Genomic DNA, 23,656 nt, shown 5'->3' with positions numbered 1-23,656 from the left:
CCTTAAGAATTACAAGCCTTTCTATCCGTGGATCCCTCTCACAGAAAGAATGTTAATAATGTAAATGCCATATTGACGATTTATTGTCATAATAAACAAATACAGTACTTATGTACTGTATGTTGAATGTATATATTCGTCCGAGTTTTATTCATGTTTTTTCTTAATACATTGCTAAAATGCATATGATCGGGAAAAATTATCGGGAATGATTGGAATTGAATCGGGAGCAAAAAAAAAAAAGCAATCGGATCGGGAAATATCGGGATTGGCAAATACTCAAACTAAAACGATCGGGATCGGATCGGGAGCAAAAAAACATGATCGGAACAACCCAAGTCAAAAGTGTTTAAGTGATTACAACTGTGAGAAACTTCTGTCTTCTTTCAAAAAGCCATTAAATCTTCTTAACCCTTCATAGGGTGCTCATTTAACTCATTTAACTACATTTAGACTTTAACAGAATTTTGACTTAATAAAGAGGTATTTATGGAACACGTAATGAGGAAATGTCCATTTCTAAAATGTTCACCGATGAAAGATGTTTGCTTTTTATTTCGCAATCGCTCTGTGGAATTCCCACTCATTTTGCTACACTAGCTCACGTGTCGCTCATACAGTGGGGTGTCAATCTCACGGAAGTTGCTGCAGGTTCTGCGGACGGGGCCTTTGTCCACCTGTTCCCATCTGGTCGCAGCCAGCTGGAAGGTATAGCAGTTGTTCTTGAACGGGATCCAGTTAGGACCGTTTATTTTGTGAGGGCATTTGACTGCCACGTCCTCCGGTGTGGTTATGATTTCTCCTGAAAGACAAAAAAAGACAACATTGTTTTCAAACCTGTATCCTCGTAACTGTCATAACTGTATTCCTCACTGTGCGGTTTGTGGCAGATGGCGCCGCCGAGGCCCTGCTCGCACTCGGTGGCTTTCCAGAAGCCGTCCGTGTCGAGGTAAACGCACGAGCCGGCGGTGACGTCAGAGGACCAGCGACTGAAGACTGTGTGACTGTGGTCCGTCCAGCGGTAGTGGATCCCGTCCTGATTCGAGCAAACGGGCAGAGAAGTTAGTTTATAATAAGAATATTGATCAAATGAATGAAATGAAATGATTTTAAGCACTCATACATCATCACTAAAGAAACCGATCCACATGGGCTTCCGTGCACGGCTCACATGCACGCTGAGCGTAGACTGCAGGAGGGTGTCGGCGATGCTGGCCAGGTCCATGTCAAGTTTCATGCACTGCTCCAAGGCTTCGAACCAGGTCAGATTCTGGACCAGCAGCTGGAATGTGTGGTTGTTGACCTGGAAGGGCTCCAAGGGGATGGAGGGCTCCTCCATTTGATCTAAATTCACAGAGATAGGCCTCATTTTAACAGTGAATTATTATTTTTCATTGCCATTGTCTCCCTTTTTTTTACTTCTACGTACTTGTTTTTGATATTGTGCATTTGATGTGAATTTTTTAATCAAATTATTTTGACGGTTTATTCTCAAAATTTTCAAATTAATTTTGCTGTTTGTTTTTTTCTCCTAAGGTTTTCATGCATAATTTTTCACTGTTTTGTGTCTGTTCTTTACCAATTCTAATTATTTGTACAGTTGTCCAATAATGACTGTTTAACCGATATCCCGATATTGTCTAACTCCAAAATTCCGATACCGATGTATGTGGTCGTGCACTTAATTCATCAATCGTTTATTGTTCATTTAATTTTTGCATTATGAACAGAAATGTTCTGCTCACATAACAAATCCCTAGCATCTTAGTTTGGAGACATCTAATGGTTAATAAGCATAACTGCTGTGCTTAAATGTGACCAGCCCTTGTACAAAGGCAAAAAGCACTTTTCACTTTGAAGGCAACATACATATCGGCTCAAAACCGATAATGAAAAACCGATATCAATATTATCCGATGTTATTTTAACCGGGCAGCCAGTGGGATTCTCAACGACCAAGCTTTGCTGGTCTTTTGGGGGTAAAGACTGTAAATCAGTACTTCTCAAATAGTGGGGCCTCGAGGAGCAGCGTTTGGCTGTGACTTTTAATACAGTGGGAGATGAAGAAAAATCAGTCTGTTTACTCGAGGCGTGCGAAACCTCCGATTCTTAGATTATTCGCGATTCGGCCGTGGAAGATTCGAGAACGATTCACAAACATCCAAATTCTGATCATTGAATTATACCAGGTAAAGGGGAACTAAAACACAGTCAGCGCAGTCTTCGGGACGCAATGAGGAACGGACCGAGAGTAAATATCATTTCAACTGATGCTGCTAGATAAAAAAAACAATAATACCTGACTGTGGCCGACAGCCGCTACAAACAACACCAAGTTGGTAGTTGCTACAAACATACGGCCACATTTGGCTAAGGTAGATATCACATATATGTAGAACTAGATCCGAAATGACAGACTAGCCGGCATTTGTAAACAGCCGCCATCTTAAAGCAGTAGATCTCCCTAGAAGGCTCTGTTGTAGTGAACCTAATTAACTTTTTATCCAAAAAACTCCTAAAGCGGCAAAATCTTGACTTCAATCTATCTTTAAATGATGAAACAGTTTTAAAACATTGACATGTCGAAAGTAGACAGAAGGGAAATTATTGAAAAATGTAAGCAATTTTAACAACTTTAACAGTTGATTCTAGTGCTGCAACGATTAATCGATTAACTCGAGTATTCGATTAGAAAAAAAGATTCAAATTAAATTTTGCTGCTTCGAGTATTCGTTTATAATTAAAGTGCCGTTGCAATTGTTTGTTTTGAAAGTGTCTGTATTTAGCTTTATTGATTTGGGTGGATACACTGCCCTTTAGTCTGCCTCATTTCACATGGCTTAATCCAGCTGCTCCTTGTTAAGACCAACATAAGCTAAATTTTTGTTTGAGCTGAAGTTTTTTTTTATGCATTCGTAATTTAGTTTATAGGTATATTTAGCCGTTTCTTGTGGGAATATGTGTGTCAACCATTTGTTAAGAGCACTGTAAAAAAAAAAAAGTTTGCATTTTACAGCATTTAAGCTAGCGGACTTTTGCTATGTAAGTTCGCCAATTGTTTTTTTGTTGTACATAGATCCTCATTTACTTATTTTTTTAATACTGTTTGAGACTCAGCTCAGGTATTTTAATTTTTCAATGTTCCTTATCCAATTACTCGATTATTCAAACTAACTACTTCATCGATTAATCGACTACTAAAATAATTGATAGCTGCAGCCCAAGTTGATTTACAACATTAAATTAATTGAATGTAGTTTAAAGCTGCTGATACAGAATGGGGACTTGAGTATTTTATTTACTGTTTTTAACTGTTAATTTGATACTGAAATAGTAGTTTGGTTTAGCCTGAGAGTATTTTTGAAAATTTTTGGAACTAATGTATAAAACATAAAAAAAAAAAAAATAAATAAAAAAAAAAGGGGGGGGGCAGGTCCTCAATAATAATCTATTTGTAATTGAATTGAAGCCTCTGAATCGTAATAGTAATCGAATCGTTAGGTGCCCCAAGATTCCCACCTCTACTGTTTACTGTCACGTCATGGAGTTGTCACGTAATTTCCTGATTTATTTTGAAGGCTTCACCCTCTTCATAGTTGCGTACTTGCCCTTCCTCTTGTCATCTAATTACCTATTGTTTCCACCTGTTCCCAATTACCTTGTGTGTATATAATGCCCTAGTTCCCCTAGTCTTGTGCAGAAGTGTCTTTCTACCAAGGTCAGTCACGTCAGTCTCTCGCCATAGCTTGTCATAGTGATACTGAATATTATCCTCCACTTGGAGCGCTTTGTGTTTGAGCCTTTTTGATCTTAGCCATCTTGACTTTTTCATCCATTAGGAGTGTTTTTAGTTTTTGCCTTTCCTCCCTTTTGGAGTGCGTTTTTGTTTGAACTGTGGTTGCCCTGACTTATTCCTCCGTTGGAGAGCTTTTTGTTTGTATTTTTTCTCATCCCCGCATGTCAGCGGAAGAAACCTCTGTTTTCAAAATAAAGTTTTTTGCCTGAACCTCCGCAACTGAGTCCGCCTCATCATCTCGGCCTGACATTTACTGTGTCAAAAAATGTTTGTAGCTGATAGCAGGATACCCAATTAATTAAGACGTCACTTAAGTCATTAGACCCCAATCACAATGTTAAGCCACTTGTTTTTCAGCGAAAACGTGCCGAATATTGCCAACAATTGTCCCGCTTTTCAGTGTTACATCAGTAACCCAGTGACCACTGTTAGCATCATATAAAGTGGCATGACAAGTTGCTCAGTGCAAAATAACCCAACACCATAGAAAAGGAGCTGCTACTGCCTGCAGCAAAAATAAAACTGTTCTGCTGTCCAATGACACTATCATTTTTGTTCTATTAATGTTTTTTTTTTTTTTTTTTTTTTTCGGTTTGTTTGGCATATTGCCCTCATGGGTTAAAGGTGCTTATCATGAGTGTATTTTTACAGTTTGGATGTGACTTTTTTTTTTTTAATTTAGGCAAACTGATACACTTTAGGTCTTTTCTGCTACAATAAAAACAATGTTAACAAAGTTTATCGTACGTCGATCTATATTACTTGTTTTCTTTAAAATAAAATAGGTCACAATGTTTTGCAGAGGTGTACTTTTAATAAATTTGTGGACAAATTATACTATTTACAGTGGCGGCAGAGAGTGGGGGTGGGGGGGGGGGGGGGGTAACAGAAAATAATTGAGAAGCACTGCTATAAATGCAAAGTGATTTACCTGCATAGTGTTGGCAAAGTGCACCATGTTGATACTGGGTACAGGAAGTGTAGTCCCAGGTACCCATCAGGCCCGGGTTAGGGTTGTTAATTAAAAATACACACAGATCCATGTTGTCAGGGTCAAATGTCTGTAAAGAAAATATGCAACTGAGTGACGTTGGGACATCCTTTCATTGTTTTTTGTTGTTGTTGTTGTTCAAAGTATTCACAAATCACTCACGTTGACGTTTATGGCTTTGTGCATTCCAACCAGCAACGGATTGAAATTGACGTAATTGACTGGCGACTTGTCCAGCCACTCCAGTTTGTAGCTTTTATGTTTCAGACCAATCCATATGGTTGTCATGTCCTTAATATCCGGCAATAGGCTGGTGATGAAGTCTAAACAGAAAACAATAAAGTCACAATGATATAATATCCTTTGTATGTCAAAGACTTACCTTGTTCTACTTGGTCAGCTATTGTGACCAGAGTTCCCCTGACTGACAGACAAGCCTCATTGGCAGTTTTGAAGGACTCTGGCTTCACCTTCTGCAGCAGTGTGTAGCACTAGAAAAAAAAAATACAGCATTTGCCATTACACTGTAATGATTGTGGCATGCGTCAAGAATTTGGTCAAGTCAAATTCACTTTAGGGGCCAGATCAGACCTGCTACATCCGTTTGTTGATGGCACTGTATATTTTTAAAAATTGACAGAACTTAAAAGGTTTTGGTATTCGGTTCAAAAAATATTTTAGCAATTTAAGTAATCTGGAATACTGCTAATGATTCACTTTTGATGGAAAACTACTACGCCTATTGGCAGGGCCGATTATAGGCGCCGACATTTGGAAATTTGACGTATATCGGTATCGGCCTTTTTTTAATCCAACCGGCCGATATGAAAAAATCAATTTAAAATTGGGTTATTTCGGCTAAGGTGCAGCCGTTCTTCTCCCTCCTGTCTGCCGTCTCATGCACTAATATTCACTCCGTCTTCTGATTGGTTAAATGGTAATGGTAATTGGAGTCATCAGGGCGGAGAATGGAATCCACAACCTCTGGGTTGGGGAACGATTACTCTACAACTGAACCACACCACCCTCTATTATCTATTTGTGTGATTCAATAAACATGCTTTAGGCACTTCAATATTGTTTGAGTTTAGGGCTGCAGCTATCGAATATTTTAGTAATTGAGTAATCGACTGAAAATTCTATCGATTAATCGAGTAATCGGATAAAACATTTTTTTTAGGTAAAGAGCAATTATAAATATACATGAGGAAAAAAAGACATTTAATCCAATATTGAACCATTTTCAGTCAATCAATGTCTTTATTTTCGATGTACATTGTTGAAAACAGCCAACAATTGCCTCTCAGATGTGACTAGAATAAAAAAAAAGACCAATTCATTGCTTTCACTCCAAAAACTTTTAGATCTTATTAAAAAAAAATTATATATATATATATACATATATATATACATACAGTGCCTTGCAAAAGTATTCGGCCCCCTTGAACCTTGCAACCTTTCGCCACATTTCAGGCTTCAAACAAAGATATAAAATTTTAATTTTTTGTCAAGAATCAACAACAAGTGGGACACAATCGCGAAGTGGAACAAAATTTATTGGATTATTTAAACTTTTTTAACAAATAAAAAACTGAAAAGTGAGGCGTGCAATATTATTCGGCCCCCTTGCGTTAATACTTTGTAGCTCCACCTTTTGCTCCAATTACAGCTGCAAGTCGCTTGGGGTATGTTTCTATCAGTTTTGCACATCGAGAGACTGACATTCTTGCCCATTCTTCCTTGCAAAACAGCTCGAGCTCAGTGAGGTTGGATGGAGAGTGTTTGTGAACAGCAGTCTTCAGCTCTTTCCACAGATTTCTCGATTGGATTCAGGTCTGGACTTTGACTTGGCCATTCTAACACCTGGATACGTTTATTTTTGAACCATTCCATTGTAGATTTGGCTTTATGTTTTGGTTGATGTCCTGTTGGAAGATAAATCTCCGTCCCAGTCTCAGGTCTTGTGCAGATACTAACAGGTTTTCTTCCAGAATGTTCCTGTATTTGGCTGCATCCATCTTCCCGTCATTTTTAACCATCTTCCCTGTCCCTGCTGAAGAAAAGCAGGCCCAAACCATGATGCTGCCACCACCATGTTTGACAGTGGGGATGGTGTGTTCAGGGTGATGAGCTGTGTTGCTTTTACTCCAAACACATCGTTTTGCATTGTGGCCAAAAAGTTCAATTTTGGTTTCATCTGACCAGAGCACCTTCTTCCACATGTTTGGTGTGTCTCCCAGGTGGCTTGTGGCAAACTTTAAACGAGACTTTTTATGGATATCTTTGAGGAATGGCTTTCTTCTTGCCACTCTTCCATAAAGGCCAGATTTGTGCAGTGTACGACTGATTGTTGTCCTATGGACAGACTCTCCCACCTCAGCTGTAGATTTCTGCAGTTCATCCAGAGTGATCATGGGCCTCTTGGCTGCATCTCTGATCAGTTTTCTCCTTGTTTGAGAAGAAAGTTTGGAAGGACGGCCGGGTCTTGGTAGATTTGCAGTGGTCTGATGCTCCTTCCATTTCAATATGATGGCTTGCACAGTGCTCCTTGAGATGTTTAAAGCTTGGGAAATCTTTTTGTATCCAAATCCGGCTTTAAACTTCTCCACAACAGTATCTCGGACCTGCCTGGTGTGTTCCTTGGTTTTCATAATGCTCTCTGCACTTTAAACAGAACCCTGAGACTATCACCGAGCAGGTGTATTTATACGGAGACTTGATTACACACAGTTGGATTCTATTTATCATCATCGGTCATTTAGGACAACATTGGATCATTCAGAGATCCTCACTGAACTTCTGGAGTGAGTTTGCTGCACTGAAAGTAAAGGGGCCGAATAATATTGCACGCCCCACTTTTCAGTTTTTTATTTGTTAAAAAAGTTTAAATTATCCAATAAATGTTGTTCCACTTCACGATTGTGTCCCACTTGTTGTTGATTCTTGACAAAAAATTTAAATTTCATATCTTTATGTTTGAAGCCTGAAATGTGGCGAAAGGTTGCAACATTATATATATATATATATAAATATATATATATACATATATATATATATATATATATATATATATATATATGCCGGGATGCGAACCCGCGCGCCAACGACGCTTCCACACGGCAGACAAGATCGGTAACCACTGCACCAATAGGCTCGAGCCCACAGCACAGCCGCTAGCGTCCTTACATGAAGGAATCGGCAGGGAGGTTTCCACGCTCCACATGGACTTGCGTGTACCCGTTACACTCACCCTCCGAAACCTTCGCTGCCGATCTGGGTCCACGGCACCATTGTAACCTCTGTGTCAGCGCCGCCCCGCGTTCCGCTCCCACCTCTGACTAGGCCGGGACGCGAACCCGCGCGCCAACGACGCTTTCACACGGCAGGCAAGATCGGTAACCACTGCACCAATAGGCTCGAGCCCACGGCACAGCCGCTAGCGTCCTTACATGAAGGAATCGGCAGGGAGGTTTCCACGCTCCACATGGACTTGCGTGTACCCGTTACACACACACACACACATATATATATATATATATATACATATATATATATATACATATATATATATACATATATATATATATATATATATATATACATATACAGTGGTACCTCTACATACGACTTTAATTCGTTCCAGGACCTTGTTTGTAAGTCGAAATGGTCGTATGTCGAGCAGGATTTTCCCATAGGAATACATTATAATTCCATTAATTCGTTCCAAAGCCTAAAAACATACACTAAATTCTTAATAAATACTGCTGGCACTGTTACAAATGACAATTAAACATAGAAAAACAAATAAGTTATAAATAAATAATTCAGAATAATATAACAATAAGAAGAATAATTAATAATTATTCCTGTAAATAATGTAACGAATCTGATTCTAATATGGCGGACACTTTTTACTGTCCCTGAACGCACCGCGAAGCTGACGTCTCAGTGAGATAGGTCGGTGCGGTAGAGATAATACTTTCGTTTTTTCTTGAGAGCAGTCAACTGCTTAAGACAATGGGCGTTTTGTGTTGGATAAGTTCTTAAATAAATGATAAAAACGTGACGAAGCTGGCGATTTCCTTGGCAATGTTACCACAATAATAATTGTCACCTTAACTTATAAATAGTGGCGAACGGTGGTCGGAAGAGGACCATGGAGCTGTATTGTTGAGCCACTTCAGGGACGCGCACCCCAAGCTCATATTTTTCTATAACTTGCATCTTCATTTCAAAGGTAAGCATCACTTTTTTCCTTGTTTCTCCAACTGTATCAACTTTTTTTGAAAACTGTGTTGATTTCTCACACAAGAAAATCCACCGTGCGTTCGTTTGCAGTGCTGTCATGTCGTCGTATTTCGAGCAACTCGTCGGATGTAGAAACAAATGGCGGCTCAAATTTTACGTCGGATGTCGAAAAGATCGTGTGTCGAAGTGATCGTATGTAGAGGTACCACTGTATACATATATATATATATATATACTAGGGCTGTCAAAATTATCGCGTTAACGCGCGGTAATTAATTTTTTAAATTAGTCACGTTAAAATATTTGACGCAATTAACGCACATGTCCCGCTCAGAAAGTATTCTGCCTTTTGGTAAGTTTTACAGCAAGGCTTTTTGCGTTGTCCAACAGCGAACTCTTGTGGTCGCTTTGCGACATGGTTTATTATTTTCTTCTTTTCTTCATTATGACTGCACGACGTCTCGGGCTGATAATGTTATGCTTATATGATCCTTGGACAAGATTTGTCCGTAAGTATGGTTGTTGTAAAGAATGTACATATTATGTTAGTAAGCAAAATGTTATATTTTTTGTTTGAGACGCTTTTTGTTTATGTTTAGTGAACCTGTATAGCGTGCTAAGCTAACGTTGTTGCTAATGCAATGCTGTTTACTTTTTTGTTGTTGTTTCACTACGGTCCAAAGAGGACAGTGGTTTGAGGCCATTTTGTTAATAAATCAGATGAAAAAGGAAGAAGTCTGATTATTAAGGCGTTGTTCACTAGCTGTCTAGCTTTGGAAAAAGTAGACGCTTCGGAGTGAGGACAGCATAGACAGATTTAAATGACAGTAGAGTGAAATGCCCACTACAGTCCTTATGTACCGTATGTTGAATGTATATATCCATCTTGTGTCTTATCTTTCCATTCCAACAATTTATTTTACAGAATATATATATAATTTACAGAAAAATATGGCATATTTTACAGATGGTTTGAATTGCGATTAATTGCGATTAATTACGATTAATTCATTTTTAAGCTGTAATTAACTCGATTAAAAATTTTCATCGTTTCACAGCCCTAATATATACACACATATATACATACACATATACATGTACATACATATACAGTACTGTGCAAACGTTTTAGGCAGGACACCTGCCTAAAACGTTTGCACAGTACTGTATATATATTTTTTTAATTATTAAATTTAATAGGATCATGGAAGCTTCCACTTGGGGAAAATATATACATACAGTATATCCTGTATATACATAATATAATGAAAATATACAGTACTGTGCAAAAATTTTAAGCAGGTGTCCTGCCTAAAACTTTTGCACAGTACTGTATATATACATATATATATATTTCTTACCTAAAAATGCCATTACGCTTGATAACACACATTACTTAAAAGTTAAGTGTTTTTCCCACGTGTTTCAATTGAATTTCCATTTGTGTCAAGCCATTTTTAAATTCTAGTTAAGTATTAAGTTAGTCTAAACTGTAAGTCCTGATAGGATTTTGAGTTTTTGCAGCGTTCAAAATAAATGTATTGTAACATATCAGGTTATAAAACAGGTATGGCGGTGATATTTGCATGCGTTCCTGAATGCACCGCGTGACGTGCGGGGGTGAGGGAGGTGCGGGAGAGCGAGAGACGTGCCTTCCTGTTGTTGTTGTCGTTCCACAAGTTCGCAAAAAAGAAATAATTGCAACCTAACGACACGGGTGACTCTTTGTCAACGTTACAGTATGATACCTGCTGTATTAGAGCACATTAGGGACCAGTGCTACTTGGTGTTTTATCCAGCAATGACTACTGAGCTAAAATTGACAGATAGTTTTATCATATTTTCATTTTACACCCTCATCACTCTACAGCGCTATGTTTTCACAGATTAAATAAAGCCTGTATGTAAGACACGTTAGCCACGCATCAGCAGTGGTCTTAATAGAAACCTAGCCCTCCGCAGGGCTAACATTACGTGAGCGAGTGACAGTAACTTAATCTTATTTATTAGCGCTGAGAATTGTACTGCTTTAAGATGGCGGCTGTTTGCTAACACCGCTGACTTTGTCATTTCGCATCTAGTTCAACATACATGTGATATCTATGGGATACATCAGATGCTACCACAGTAACATCATGCGGGCTAGTTTTTAGCAACGTCGGCGGAGTTTGGAGCGGCTGTCGGCTGCAGAAAGGTTTTTTATATTTTTTTATTGCTTCTTCCTCTACGCAGGTGACATCAGCGCGTTGTCCCGCATTAGAAATAGTTCGGGCAAAACATCATGCTTAGAGCTGGCAAAATTAAACGATTCCTCGAGGTAAATAAAATTACTCGGATCAGTTTTTAAACTCAAGTTACTTGAGTTCCTCGAGTATTCGTTTCAGCTTTACTTGATAGAAAATAAAGTTTGGTATACTCAAAATACGTAAGTCAATTAAGAGAACATGACAATATGAGTTACGTCTATTTAAAATCATAGACTGCATGACTAAATGGAAGTTATATTCTTTACAATGCACTAAAATCAAATAAATGGCGTAATAAATGGAATTTATAAATTGCGCCAACTTCCTGCTTCTTGCTAAATTGTTTTGTATTTTTCAGTTAGGTGGTCAAAATTGTCAATTTATTTTTGACGAAAGCAGAGCGTGTGTCCACGGGTCAATATACCTGTTATTACCTGTTATTAGCCAACGATAGTGCCACTATGTTCATAGGTAGCCTAGGCGTCTACTAATGTATTTGTTGTTGTTGTTTGTTCTTCTCCTCTTCTGTCTGCTTCCTTCCTTCCTTCCTTTCTGTCCCCCCATAAGCCCTTGCTGTTCGCAGCTTTCCTCTAATAAATAAAACATCATGGACAACCACAATAGGTGTATATCAAACTTCCATGTGAACCATTAAAACTGTTCCAACCATAAGGACACAGATTCCTATTCTTTGTGTCACGACAGGTTAAACAAACAACATTTAAAAAAATAAACTGGGCGTATTAACAAGTAATTAATTATTAATTCCTTAAGTTAATTGTGCATTAGCCTACATACAGTATTACTGGATCGAGTATGCGACAATGTGATTAATCACGGTTAATTAATCTTTGCCCTTCCCTACTTTTTACAGGCACAGGGATTGTTTAACCAGCAGCTCTCATCGTATTTCTTTTAGGAGTGAGGTTGTAAATGACCAACCTTATTTCTGAAGGCTAATGAGTTATTTCCACATGGCAGCCCTCCAGGATGAGGATCCAATGGATTGTTCTCCACAGATGTGACGTTAAGCCTTTCGCACACAAAGGACAATCGCTCCCTGCAACTGTGCTCATACTCTGCAAGTTATGTAGCAAAACAAATACATATGGTGATCATATTTCACTGCCACTGACGGCAATAGACGTCCAATCCATTTGGGACAACTTTTTTGACTCACTTGGATAGGAGCTCTGAGGATTGACGGAGGTGCATCTGCCAAAGAGAGCTGGATAGTAGTATTGCAGACGTGGATGCCTAGAAAACACACTATTTGTGTCACAAACTGAAAATTAAAACGTGTATGTACTGTACATGTGTGTATTATAGTCTTACGTTATGGGAAACAACCGCCTGGGATCTCTCAGATTGACCCACCAGCCTTGCCTGGGAGAACTTGACATCTGCCGTGGAATCATTTTACAATCAATATCACGCCATTAGGCCTTTTGTGTGGCGAAATTACATAATATCACTTTGTGAATCGAGACTCGCCTTTGCCAAGTTCTGGTGGATCAGTCTTGCGGCAGTAGGGCTCGAAGGTGACGCCAATTTGCTGCCGTTCGTGGTGCAAAACAGGATGGCTTCCTCAAAAGTCAGCCGAGGCTCGTTCACAAACCAATACTCGCCACCGTCGATGAAGATGGATGTCTCGTGGTGTGTACCTATGAAGTGCACAGCTCTTATATTTTTTAAATTTTTTAAAAAATTTGATTTTACTTATTTTTGATTTTTGTTAATGTATTTTTTTTTTTTTTGGACCACCCGGAGGGATGTATCCAGATCTCACTCGTCTTGTTGTTCTTCTTGGTAGGAACACTAACTAAAATGGCTACTGATAATTATTAAATGGTTCTTACATATTTGCTTTTACCAATGAAAGCTCATAATAAAGTATCGATTGCTATAATAGGATGATGATTGATTGCAGTAAGAGACATTTTTGGAATTGATAACTATAGACATCTTTAGTTCTTGATAATACTGCCTTGCCATTCTGACCGGTTTAAACCGGCCTAGGTTCCACAGGTAAATTTCAATACATTTAAGGCATCATATTGTTGCATCTTATTACTTACCAAATGGTATTGCTTCATGAAATATATTTGATGAGATAGTTATGAAGTTGTTGTTATATATTTGCTTTTATCAATTGCGGCCCGCAATGAAGAAATGCTTTTGCTTATTATTATTGTTCACAAAGAAAGAATGTTTTGTCTTGCCCGGTCAAGGTCAGAAGAGACCGCTTTGCTTTGCTGAAATGTGCTGACACATATGTATATAATTCCACCTACATGCACACACATAGCCAAATAAAGACAAGAGGTGTCGCCAGCTTGCTTCCTCTTTTTCCCTTTTCGGGCAAGACACCAGTCTGCTGCGAGGGCCATCCCAAATAAAAAGCGAGGTGAAGGAGGGGCTAGTTAGAACGATTGCGGAAGCTGTATTTTGTAGCCCATTGAATAGCTTCCTCCTTCTCCTTGCAAGGTTTTCAACTAAATTGAGTGCCTTCTCTCCTTATTTTGGGTAATATTATAAATCTCTACTTAAGAAATCGTTTTGAACTTGAAAGCTAAACCTCCGTTAATCGTGGACGGAGCAGAATGAAATTAAGTAGGTATATTCTAGGGATGTATACACGACGATCCTCGTAGCCCGATTTTTAATTTTGTTGTCTTACGGCTGATTAATTAATTGCAGATTTGTTGTTGCCTGTAGGTTTCGAGTTAGCCAGTACAGAGCATGTGCACCCTTCGCGTGTGGTGATAAGACGTAGATGTAGTACTCAATTTGAACTTGCATAAAAAAAAAAAAAGTAATTAATTTCATTTTTTTTTGTATTTATGTGAATGTATTTGAATTTTAAATATTTTTCTGTTTGTATTTTTTATTTTAAATGATTATCTTATAAATGTTTATGACAACATTGACTTAGGTTGCATCATAGACTTCATAATGTATTGACGGCTTAGATCGGTCATGCACTGCGCCTCGCATTCAAGTAGGGTGCCGCCCACATCAAGAGGAGCTATTCACAAACACACGCACGGAGCGATGTAACGCCGGATTTCTATTGAAAAAGTATGAAAGCTGTGCCGCATACAAACAGGAAGGATTGTCTGAGGAGTGATTTATTCGAGGATTCAAGGTAATTATTATATTTTTCGTACCATGCATGCATTTTGAATCGTTGTGAAAAAAAAATCAATGGGAGATTCAAGGTAATTATTATATTTTTCGTACCATGCATGCATTTTGAATCGTTGTGAAAAAAAATCAATGGGAGAAATTAGCCGCTACTGCATTGGCATAATAGTTCGCAATATTTACGTAAAATAAATGCTAACTGCACGTTTTTTTGCTTTTAACCAAGAATGGAGACTGTTTTACATCCATATATATAAAGAATTCAGGGATTTAAGCATTTATTCACAAGAATTTTCACCGGAAAAGCTGTTTACATCAGGCGGCTGCTAGCTACATTCACTAACAGACTAGCATTGTACTTCGACATATTTACGTAAAATAAACGCTAACTGCACCATTTCTTTGCTTTTAACCAAGAATGGAGTCTGTTTTACGTCCATATCTATAGACCCTACTCACATGACGTCACATCCACGCCTCCGCGCCATATTGTCTGTCTACTCGTCGTTTTGACGCATTACCGCTACGTAAATTCCTCCTATTATGGCGTGTTTTTCTGCTCGTTAACATTAATAATCAAAATGGTGAAGGCGTGTGTGGCGGTTGGTTGCAATAACAGAGAAGATAGACGGAGAGACTTGAAGTTCTACCGTATTCCGAGAGACCCGGAGAGGAGAGCGAGATGGACTGCTTCAATTCGACGAGAAAACTGGGCTCCAAACGATTACCACAGATTATGTAGTAGTATTTTTATATCTGGTAAGATGCATTTCATATATATTTAGAGGGTTTTGGGCTGACAACCACAATTAAGATCATTGCGAGGCTAATTGCCGACAACAAACAGTTTCAAATTCAAGATGCTTATTTCTTCCACCATCATTACATTTTAAATAATATTTAGCTGGTACCAAGTGAAAGAAGTTGGCCTCGTCTACGGATCATCAGTTAAACAGGTGCGTCCAAACCTTTTGCAAAGGGGGCCAGATTTGGTGTGGTAAAATGCGGCGGGGGGGCTACCTTGGCTGATTTACATTGAACAGTATATTTAAACAAATTTTAGCAAGCCCTTCTGTGTGTGACATTTGCTTTATTATTATTTTTTTTAATTAATAATTTCAACAATCTCGTCTTTGTGGCGTTCTCTTTCGACACTCGGGCTCTTGCGAAATACTGCTGCTGTGAAATTAAGCTAGCTTTAAGTTGCTATAATTTCTCGCTGCGTATCTTCCCTGTAATGTTGCCGTACATGTCAGCGTGTCTTGTTCGGTAATATTATCGCCTCACATCGAACTCTTTGAAAACAGCGACTGTCTCTTTGTAAATGAGGCAGACACAGTTGTTGCGTGTTTTATTGAAGAAATAGTCCAATATCCACCTATCCTTGAAGCGTCGGCCATCGCAGTCAACTTTTTTTTTTTTTATTGATTGTCGCCATTTTAGAAAATTGGAAGTAAAGGGTCACGCGGGGTAATGTTGCTTAGAGTGCTGCTCTTAAAGTTTTTCAAACTTTCGTGAGAATAGGCTGATTTTGTGTGGACAAGATAGTTGTAGATATCAGGGTAGCAGATGTCAGGCAGAGAGGGCGAAGACAGCGGGTCGAAAAATACCGATTTAGGCATCAAATATGGATCTGGCGAATGGATAGACTGAAGCTTTTCCACATAACGCCTTTTATGCAACGCATCCAATGAGTTTACAGCGTCTGAAAGCACCGGGGCTTCCATGAATTGCTCTATAAACTGAACGAATAATTGAAACCATTGAGAATAGGGCTAAACAGAGACGGACCATATGGCGGCCGGATACAATGACACGTCATTCTGTGACGTTGGTGAGTAGGGTCTATAAAGAATTCGGGGATTTAAGCATTTATTCACAAGAATTTTCACCGGAAAAGCTGTTTACATCAGGCGGCTGCTAGCAACATTCACTAACAGACTAGCATTGTATTTCGAAATATTTACGTAAAATATACACTAACTGCACCATTTCTTTGCTTTTAACCAAGAATCGAGACTGTTTTACTTCCATATCTATAAAAAATTGGGGGATTTAAGCATTTATTCACAAGAATTTTCACCGGAAAAGCTGTTTACATCATGCGGCTGCTAGCTACATTCACTAACAGACTAGGATTGTACTTCGACATATTTACGTAAAATAAACGCTAACTGCACGTTTTTTTTTTTTTTTGCTTTTAACCAAGAATCGGGACTGTTTTATGTCCGTATCTATAAAGAATTCGGGGATTTAAGCATTTATTCACAAGAATTTTCAATGAAAAAAATCTCTTTGTCTGTGATTCGACTTGGTCAGCTTTGACGGCCTCGTCAACAACGCAGGCCCCCTATTTATCGGCCTCGCGCCCCGTCAATACATTGTGAAGTCTATGGTTGCATTTTGGAAAAAACAAACAATGTGCCTGGATTGTACTTTTATCTGGCTATTTTTGTGTCTTTCCTGTTGACTTACATCAATATGTTTTAAATTGTTTCGACTTTTATTTAATTTATTTATGAATTATGTGTTTCCTTTTTATTATATTTATTGTTTTTGTATTTTTTTTATTTGGCCGTTTTTAATTCAAAAATATTTATGTATGTATTTATTTATTTATTTATTTAAGTTTTTATTTCTGTAAAGACAACCTTGACTTGTGCTGAAAATTTTTGAAAACAACATAAACTGTAAATACCTGGATTGTACCAATCTGGATTCTTTGGAGTCTTTCCTGTTGAGTAACAAAGCAACAATAATTTTTTTTGGGGGGGCCTTTTGCTAATCTTCCAGAAATTCCAGTTCAACATTGACACACACAGATAAGACCTTCATGATATTTACTTACCACGAGGAATTTGGCAAACCCATTCCAGTCTGGCATCGCAGTGAAATGGCGAAGCAAAAAAAGACGCAGGAAGCATGTCGTGGAGTAAAAACATGTAGATGTGCTTCATGGTTCTCTTTATCGTCTAAATGAGGACAGAACGTCTTTGCACTAATGTCATGGAAACAAAAACAGTGCAAATCACCGTAAATCACCTTAAATGCAGTGCAGTCCCGACTGTACGCATCATCCTCATGGAAGTCGTGATGTAAAACATCCATAGAGACCTAAAAAAAATAAGCAATAGTAATAGCAAACATGACGTAATGGTGCTTTACTGTATTCGATAGATTGTACGTCACTATGTCACAACCAGTAGTCCTTGTGTTTGGAAAATAAACCAAAATAGCGCAAAACATTAGTTCTAATCCCATTACGCTATTGGCCAGGAAGGCAGAGTCAGTTGAAGGAAAGTGATGTAAGCTAAAGCAGGCTTTTTCGCACGCAGCACCCTCAACCGTTAAGTTTAATTGCTGTGGCGGCCACCATTTTAGTTGTTTTTCCAAGAAAATCAATACTTTTTATTGTATTTTATTCTAAGCGGTGAGCTCAGTGGATTGAGCACATAGAAGTGGACCAGCCGGTAAGTTGTCCGATGTTATCGCGTAGCTGATAAATGCATTTTAAAATGATATCTAATAATATCGACATCGGTTTTTCATTATCGGATTTGCGCCAATATGCATGTTGCCTTCTGCCTTTGTTCAAGGTCTGGTCACATCTCAGCACAGCTTCTCCATATTTTTCACAGAATATTTACTTGGAAAACCTTGAAGTTGTTACATTTATCATTATTAAAGAATCTAGTGGGGCATCACAATAGAATTACCCATAACAGGTACATATGAGATTTTTGGAGTTGGACAATATCGAGATTAGAGCAGGGCGGTAAACCGAAAATTTGCCGTCACCGAAATTCTTAACGATGACCGACGTAATTTTGACCATGTCGGTAAATTCGGTAAATTAATAAAACAAGAAAATAGTCTTTTCATCGCGCTTTGATTCTGTGTTGTTCGTCTATGTTCATTCCCCTTTAAGAAAGCAGTGAATGTGCTTACGTAGGGAGTCACGTGATCATCAGGAAGCCAATCAAACAAAAGCCCGGTAAGCTAACGCTAGCAGCTAACGCTACAAGCAAAACGTGATGGAGTGTGGCTTAAGGGAGGTTCACCAAACTTTCAACCGACATTTAGTAGACTCTTGGTGGCATCCAGACGGGCTTTCACCCGCTGTCCTCCTTTGTTCTCACGATTTCCGGAGATGGTGCTTTCAGTGCTTTCTACTGGTAGCCAGGCTAACGCTAGCTAGCGGCTAACGCTACAAATGAACGTTATGGAGTCGGATAGCGGCTCTAACCTTGTCGAAACGGCTGAATTTAATGAGTGGATTGGGCACGGACTGCATCTAGCAATTACTATGTGGCGTTATTTTGTATCTGTCTGTGTGTGATTCCTCTGATAGCTTTTGTGATGGTCAAGCATTCAGCATAAAGTACAATCCAACGGCGAAACTTATAATGACCGAGAAATGGCCCCAGCTATTTTTATTGTGCATGCATTTATTAAAAAATGCACTGGGGGGGAAAAAAACCCTTAAACCATAAAGTAAGCACTTGTATTTAATAATTATGTCACAGCAGCCATTAACAATAAGTTGTCTTTTTGAAGTGTACTGTTCAAGCTGCAAGTCATTTGTGTTACAATGACATGTTTGCACAGGCATATTGATTTTGACAATGTACATTGTTCAAGTCATACACGCTGTTATAAATGTTCATACTTGAATTCTTATTGCTTACAATACATTTTTATAAACTTAATGTTTAGACTGCATGTACAATTGTTAAATACAGTATATCAAATTGAATGCTGGTAAATAAATCAACAAGAAATAGTTAATCTGTATTTCATGCATTGATTCAGATTTTCAAATTATATAACAGTCCGCTTGGGCGAATTTATCGTCATTTATCGTTATCGAGATAAATCTGCTCAATTTATCGTGATACATGTTTAAGGCCATATCGCCCAGCCCTAATCGGGATATCAGTTATTGGTAGAGGTGTGCAAAATTTCCGATTCTTAGATTATTCGCGATTCGGCCGTGGAAGATTCGAGAACGATTCACAAACATCCAAATTCCGATTATTGAAATATGCCAAGTAAAGCAGAAGTACGACACACTCAGCGCGCCGCGCGGTCTTCGGTACGCAATTAGGGACGGAGCGAGAGTAGCTAAACATCATGCTTCTCATTACCCGGCCCCTCGGGTAACGCCAATGCTCAACTCACGGCTCTAGCTCAACTCATGCGACGAGATAAAAAAAAAAAAAAACACAACAACATACCTGACTGCTGCCGAAAAGCTGCTACAAGCCACATTATGTTACGGTAGATATCATTTATATAGGACTAGACGCATTATAGCTTCGGTATCGTTACCAACACATCTACAAAAAACTAGATGCGGGCGTTAGTAACGGCCGCCATCTTAAAGCAGTACACTTCCCTGCAAGGCTGTTGTTGCGAACCTTCCAAGCGAACCTAATTAACTTTTTATCTAAAATACTCCTAAATCGGTAAAATATTGACTTGAATCCATCTTTAAAATAGTTTTAAAACTTTCACATGTTGAAAGTAGACAAAAGAGAAATTATGGAATAACAGGAGCAATTTTAACAACTTTAACGGTTGATTCACAACATTAAATTAATTGAAAGTAGTTTAAAGCTGCTTATATAGAACGGGGACTGGAGTTTTTTTATTTACTGTTATTTTTATATATTTGTTTACTGCTATATGTTAACTTGATACTGAAATAGTAGTTTGGTTTAGCCTGAAAGGATTTTTGAACAATTTTGGAACTAATGTACAAAACAAATTAAAAAAAAAAAAAAAAAAAAAGAGTGGGGTGCATCAATAATCGTTTTATAATCGAATCGGAGCCTCTGAATCGTAATCGTAATCGAATCGTTAGGTGCCCAAAGATTCCCAGCTCTAGTTATTGGTAAAAAAATTATTATCGGGCAACCCTAGTTTTGATGAAAACATTTTACTGAAGACTGCTTTGACCAATTTCAAAACCTATATGTTTGCAGAACAAATTCCCTCACAAACATTGTTGCAATCAAATAAAAACACTACATAAATATCACACTTCAACCAGGGCACACTCCCATTTCAACCTATTTTATGTACAAAATACGGGAAAATGACTTTAGTGCCTCTTTAACATTTAATGTTTACTCACTGGACGACCGTCGCTCCATCTCCAAGAACGGTCGGCTGGGTTTCTTCTGTTCAGGCCGACCCAAAAGTAGCGGTCGTCACTGCCGCAATAAAAACAGACGATGAATATTAACTAGACTTCATTGAACATAAAATAGCTCTATACGACTGTACTGTGCAAACCTGATGGTGTCTCTCATGATCTCGTGCAGTGCTCTCATCTCATCCATATTGGTGAAGCTAGGCAGGTTGGCTCCAAGGGCCTGACAAAACCTTTCCGCTTCCTCCCAAGACCGTTTGCGACTCAGCCTTTCCTCGTGAAATACCTGACTCACACAAAAACACCTGAATCAGGCGAAATTGAAGAAAGATTTGCGCCGAATTGAAACCGTTACTGTCGCTCATTTACCTTAAAGCAGTATTTTCCATTTGGTACTGATATCCATCCTTTCGGGCACGGCGAGGTGGTATCTGGCTCTGGCACGACTGGTTTAACAGGACTGAGGTCTGTCCTACAAACGGTGCCGGCCTTAAAGTTGGTACAGTTTTTCGCCTCCCACTTGCCCAGGTGGTTTGCGGTCGTCATCACAGCACAGCCGCCATCCAGTTCTAAAAAAAAAAATCACCAGGTCGAAGAGTTAGGTAGTTCATCCTTTAAAACTGAACAACTACTCGTATACCTGGTTCAGAGGCACCCCAATTGGTGTACATAAGTTCACTTTGGGAATCATCCAGGCTGTGCCACTTATACTCCCCTGTGTTCTTAACATCCTGTAGTCCAATCCAGAAATACTGAGGTGTGGTACCAATGTAATCTCCTAGCAAACGGCTGATGAAGGCTTGCTCAAATCTGGGGAGAAAAACGAAAATGTAATGTAAAGAAAGGAAGAATCACTCACTCCATTGACAGCAATAGACATCTAATCCATTCTCAATAAATAACACAACATATAAACAACCACAACGGGAATACAGTAAACTCCCATGTGGCACATTAAAATTGTTCAGCCTTTAAAGTGCCTACGACAGCAATAAGCATGTTTATTTCAAACTTCACAAGGTATTTTATGCTCCTGAATGAAATGGACCGCTTGGCTGTGTGTTGAAGCGATTTATTTATTAAACTTTTTGAATCCCGCGCCATGAAAATGAGTGACTTCCTGGATTAGGAAGAATGCGAATGTGACGTCAGCCAGGTCACCATCTCACAATACAGCCATTACTATATAGCATGCAGAACGACTGCAGATTTGGCTGATTTTGCGGATTAATTTGTTTTTTTTTTCACATCACACAAGCCTAATGTGCTGCAGGCTTTTGTTGCTGCACCAGGGAGAGGCGTGTGAGCTTTTCTGGGTTTCAAAAAGTTCCCGTTCACCGCGAAGAATGGCCAAAACAAGTCTGACAACTGTGGGACTACGTGTTTTGTCTTACGTCAAATACTGGCTCAGGGCACATGTTTTAATAAGGAGGTAGCTTGTATTTTGTGGGTGACAATGCTCCTATCCACTGACAAGGCCACTCGGCCGACGACTGGTGGCTTGTCACACACCGTGGTCACTTCCTCCCCCACGGTCCTCTTCGTGCGCCAGCCAATAGACAACTATCCTCGGCTTGGGCTCGGGCAGCCACGCGCTCCTCTGACGTCGGCCGGTTTGTCCGGTGGGCATTCTCTAGCTGCGTCCCCAGCAACGAGCACGGCTGCCGGGGCTGTGGCAGGCTAACGACGAGCCAAAATTTGCTTGCCGCCGGGGGCTGATCGATCGGTGAAGACAATCAACCCTGCCGCCGTATGTGACATGGGTCGGGGTAGTTTTGTGTGATTTTTCATTTTCCAAAGGCGAGAATAAGACTTGGAAAAGCCACTCGGTTCGGGTTAGCACATCGGCTAGCTGTGACGCTCCCTGTTTTGTTTACGCCCTTTCCTCAGTCTCTCTCTGTCTCCGAAGCTGGGGCAGGGAAATGACAAAAGCTGGACTAACTCCGGTGACATAAAATACCGTTCGGGAGGTTAAGAAGACGGTAGTTTTGACCATTATGCAGTAATTTTGCCCTGTCGTACTGAATAAATGCATTTTTAATATTTCATATTCCATTTAGCACAAGACTGTTATTTGTCATGACCATACCATTTATTTAGCAATTGGGTAAAATACTTAGAGAACAAGAATATCCTGTAAAAACATTGGAGTAGAGAGATTGAAACAATGATGATATTTTGTTGCTCTCTGTCGCGTTTTCCTCGTTCTGAATCTTCCCCCTCAATGGGCTGAATTCTACATCAGATGAAATCGTGACCCTGCCAACGCCATCATGCCGCTGGGAACACTAGAGCGCTCTAATGACAAGCAGGGCTGAACGGCAGATTAAAAGACTAATTTCTCGTCATCTGCGCTTTGCCAAATTGTTGTTTATAGTCAAACCGTCTCAAAATATGGTTTTAATTCACATAATAATGCTATTTAAGATTTTTTTTGTGCTGACACAGGCACTTTAAAGACATTCAGATTTCCCATTTTCACTGTCTGTGTAAATAAAATAGTAGTAGTAGTAGCAGCAGTAGTGGAAGCAGTAGTAATGGTAATAGTAAATATTCCCATTTCCTCTTCTTAATTTTTTATTTTTATTTTTTTAGATTTTTTTTTACAAACAAAAACAAATAAGAAACATACACAAAATGATTATTTTTTTATGTTAAGTTTCAATGAATACATTTTTAATCATAAAATGTAAATATCGTATTTTTTATTTTTAAACTACAACTACATTGTAATTTTTGGACTATAAGCCTCACCAGCCAGATTTAACTTGAGGAATATTTGTTCATACATAGGATGCACTGGCGTACAAGCTGCAGATCTCCACATTGTATTATGGGATACATACACCAAAAGACATGCAGCTCATTAGCCTGTAAAAAAAAAAAAAAAAAAAATCCAGAAATAACCGCCGCACTAGACTATAAACTGTCGGGTTAAACAGGTGAGAAACAGTCGTGTCTTACAGTCGATAAATTACAGTAAACTGTATTTATTTTTAAAAAAATTGTAAATATCCTTATTTTTTCATTAAATTAACTCTAAATATTTTCTTTAATTAACCAATAAGGGA

General features: G+C 38.8%; 1 protein-coding gene across 1 annotated transcript in view; it reads right to left on the bottom strand.

Moving 5' to 3' along the window:
- The window catches only part of ly75 (lymphocyte antigen 75), a 61,977-nt gene that overhangs the window by 17,247 nt on the left and 21,074 nt on the right, over positions 1-23,656 (bottom strand). Inside the window, exons 11-27 of the mRNA XM_057840428.1 lie at positions 21,226-21,395; positions 20,955-21,154; positions 20,729-20,871; positions 20,568-20,646; positions 17,471-17,542; positions 17,277-17,400; positions 17,127-17,162; positions 12,776-12,945; positions 12,617-12,684; positions 12,462-12,538; positions 12,224-12,360; positions 5,170-5,278; positions 4,950-5,110; positions 4,728-4,857; positions 1,124-1,344; positions 874-1,036; positions 638-802 (exon numbers count right to left, since the gene is read on the bottom strand). Coding sequence (XP_057696411.1) covers positions 638-802; positions 874-1,036; positions 1,124-1,344; positions 4,728-4,857; positions 4,950-5,110; positions 5,170-5,278; positions 12,224-12,360; positions 12,462-12,538; positions 12,617-12,684; positions 12,776-12,945; positions 17,127-17,162; positions 17,277-17,400; positions 17,471-17,542; positions 20,568-20,646; positions 20,729-20,871; positions 20,955-21,154; positions 21,226-21,395 — 2,225 coding nt within the window. The remainder of the gene's footprint in view (positions 1-637; positions 803-873; positions 1,037-1,123; positions 1,345-4,727; positions 4,858-4,949; positions 5,111-5,169; positions 5,279-12,223; positions 12,361-12,461; positions 12,539-12,616; positions 12,685-12,775; positions 12,946-17,126; positions 17,163-17,276; positions 17,401-17,470; positions 17,543-20,567; positions 20,647-20,728; positions 20,872-20,954; positions 21,155-21,225; positions 21,396-23,656) is intronic.

Source organism: Corythoichthys intestinalis, chromosome 1 (assembly GCF_030265065.1).
Source record: "Corythoichthys intestinalis isolate RoL2023-P3 chromosome 1, ASM3026506v1, whole genome shotgun sequence".
NCBI lineage: Eukaryota > Metazoa > Chordata > Actinopteri > Syngnathiformes > Syngnathidae > Corythoichthys > Corythoichthys intestinalis.
Note: the sequence above shows the minus strand (reverse complement) of the source record. Positions and strands in the feature narration are given on the sequence as shown.